The following is a 1,658-nucleotide window of genomic DNA, read 5'->3' as shown; positions in this document are numbered from 1 at the left end:
GAGTGGATTGCCATTTCCTTCTCTAGGGGATCTTCCTGACCCAGGGATTGAACCCAGGTCTCCCGCATTGTAAACAGACGCTTTACTGTCTGAGCCACCAAGGAAGTCCATAGCACATGCATAACACAATCAATTAATGTATAAATGCAGAAGCTTGCTCTAAAATAATACACAAAATGATATGGAGCTGATGTATCCTGCTATATGACTTGTGTCACTCAATAATAAAAATATAAAACATACTTGGGTCTCAAAATACTGGCCAAACACAGTAAACTGAGTTGACAGAGAGAGTTGGAGTAATATGAGTTTGGACAGCACATGACAAGCATAAGATCTGAATCTATTTGGTTCCTAAATTTCAGAGAGTGATTCCTGAGTGTGGAATGTGAGAGACCAATCCGAACACTTATCAGAATCATCCAGGCTCTTGGGTTTGGATATAAAAGAATATCTGTGTATGTTTTTAAGGGAGATCTAGTGCATTTCTGAATTTCTGATTGGAGGACTTAAAATGCATTATAGAGTCACTGGAGCCACGGATATCCTTGGCTCTATGCTGGCCACTGTGATTCAAGATCAATAAGATGTGGTCGGTCTTGACTGGTAAGAAAGGAGGATGGGAACTAACTCCAGAGTGTCTACCATGTATCAGGGCCTTTGAACACACTACCTCTGATTTATGACAAACCTTCTGACAAAATAATATTATCAGTCATCTGCAGTGCCAGAACATTCCAACATACAGGGAAAGTAGCCAATTTAATGGAGAAGGCAATGGCACCCCACTCCAATACTCTTGCCTGGAAAATCCCACGGATGGAGGAGCCTGGTAGGCTGCAGTCCATGGGGTCGCTCAGAGTCGGGCACGACTGAGCGACTTCACTTTCACATTTCACTTTCATGCATTGGAGGAGGACATGGCTACCCACTCCAGTGTTCTTGCCTGGAGAACCCCAGGGACTGCGGGGCCTGGTGGGCTGCCGTCCATGGGGTCACACAGAGTCGGACACAACTGAAGCAACTTAGCAGCAGCAGCAGCCGACTTAATGTAGTCACAGCAGGACTCAGTCTAAGGGGTTCTTAACATTAAGCCTCTGGGTGCATAAGGGAAGCCAGGGACCTTCAGAGCAAGTAGTACGTAACTAAGGTAAACTGAAGAGTTATCAATCAGTGTGAGGCACATATACCCCGAAATTCACAGCAGTGCACCCACTACTGATCTCCATAAGATCCTCCATCCTACACTCAAAGGAGAGCTCCAAGCAGGCTTTCTTCCTTCATACCAATTCCATGGAACAATACTTTTGAAACCTTAGGGTCTACCTGGGGACAAATGAAGAATCAGGAGCAGAGCAGACTGAAGGTCCACAAGGCCACCAAGAGCACACAGACGCGGGCACACTGCAGGATGAGAAACTCACATCTTGGTCTTCTGGAGCCACATCTTTCAACGAGGGTCTGGGAGACTGTAGAGACTGACCCAAAGACTCGGAGATCAGAGTGGGAGTTCCTGGAATTGGAGATGGTTCAGACTGCTCATTCTCCTTCTCAAAAAGGGAAAAAATATCTACCCCGGATTTCAGGAACTCAGAGTAAGTCCCCCTTTTCACCGTTTTGCCCTGAAATTTAAAAAAAAAAAAAAAAAATTGAGGGGA

At 45.3% G+C, this 1,658-nt stretch overlaps 1 protein-coding gene across 1 annotated transcript in view; it reads right to left on the bottom strand.

Moving 5' to 3' along the window:
• Positions 1-1,248: 1,248 nt before the first annotated feature.
• LOC104982228 (multidrug resistance-associated protein 4-like) overlaps positions 1,249-1,658 on the bottom strand; it is an 84,877-nt gene continuing 84,467 nt past the window's right edge. Inside the window, exons 14-15 of the mRNA XM_010831563.1 lie at positions 1,425-1,622; positions 1,249-1,326 (exon numbers count right to left, since the gene is read on the bottom strand). Coding sequence (XP_010829865.1) covers positions 1,249-1,326; positions 1,425-1,622 — 276 coding nt within the window. The remainder of the gene's footprint in view (positions 1,327-1,424; positions 1,623-1,658) is intronic.

This window comes from Bison bison, unplaced genomic scaffold (assembly GCF_000754665.1).
Source record: "Bison bison bison isolate TAMUID 2011002044 unplaced genomic scaffold, Bison_UMD1.0 scf7180017864527, whole genome shotgun sequence".
Lineage (NCBI taxonomy): Eukaryota > Metazoa > Chordata > Mammalia > Artiodactyla > Bovidae > Bison > Bison bison.
The sequence above is the reverse complement of the archived record's forward strand: the minus strand, read 5'-3'. Positions and strand labels throughout refer to the sequence as shown.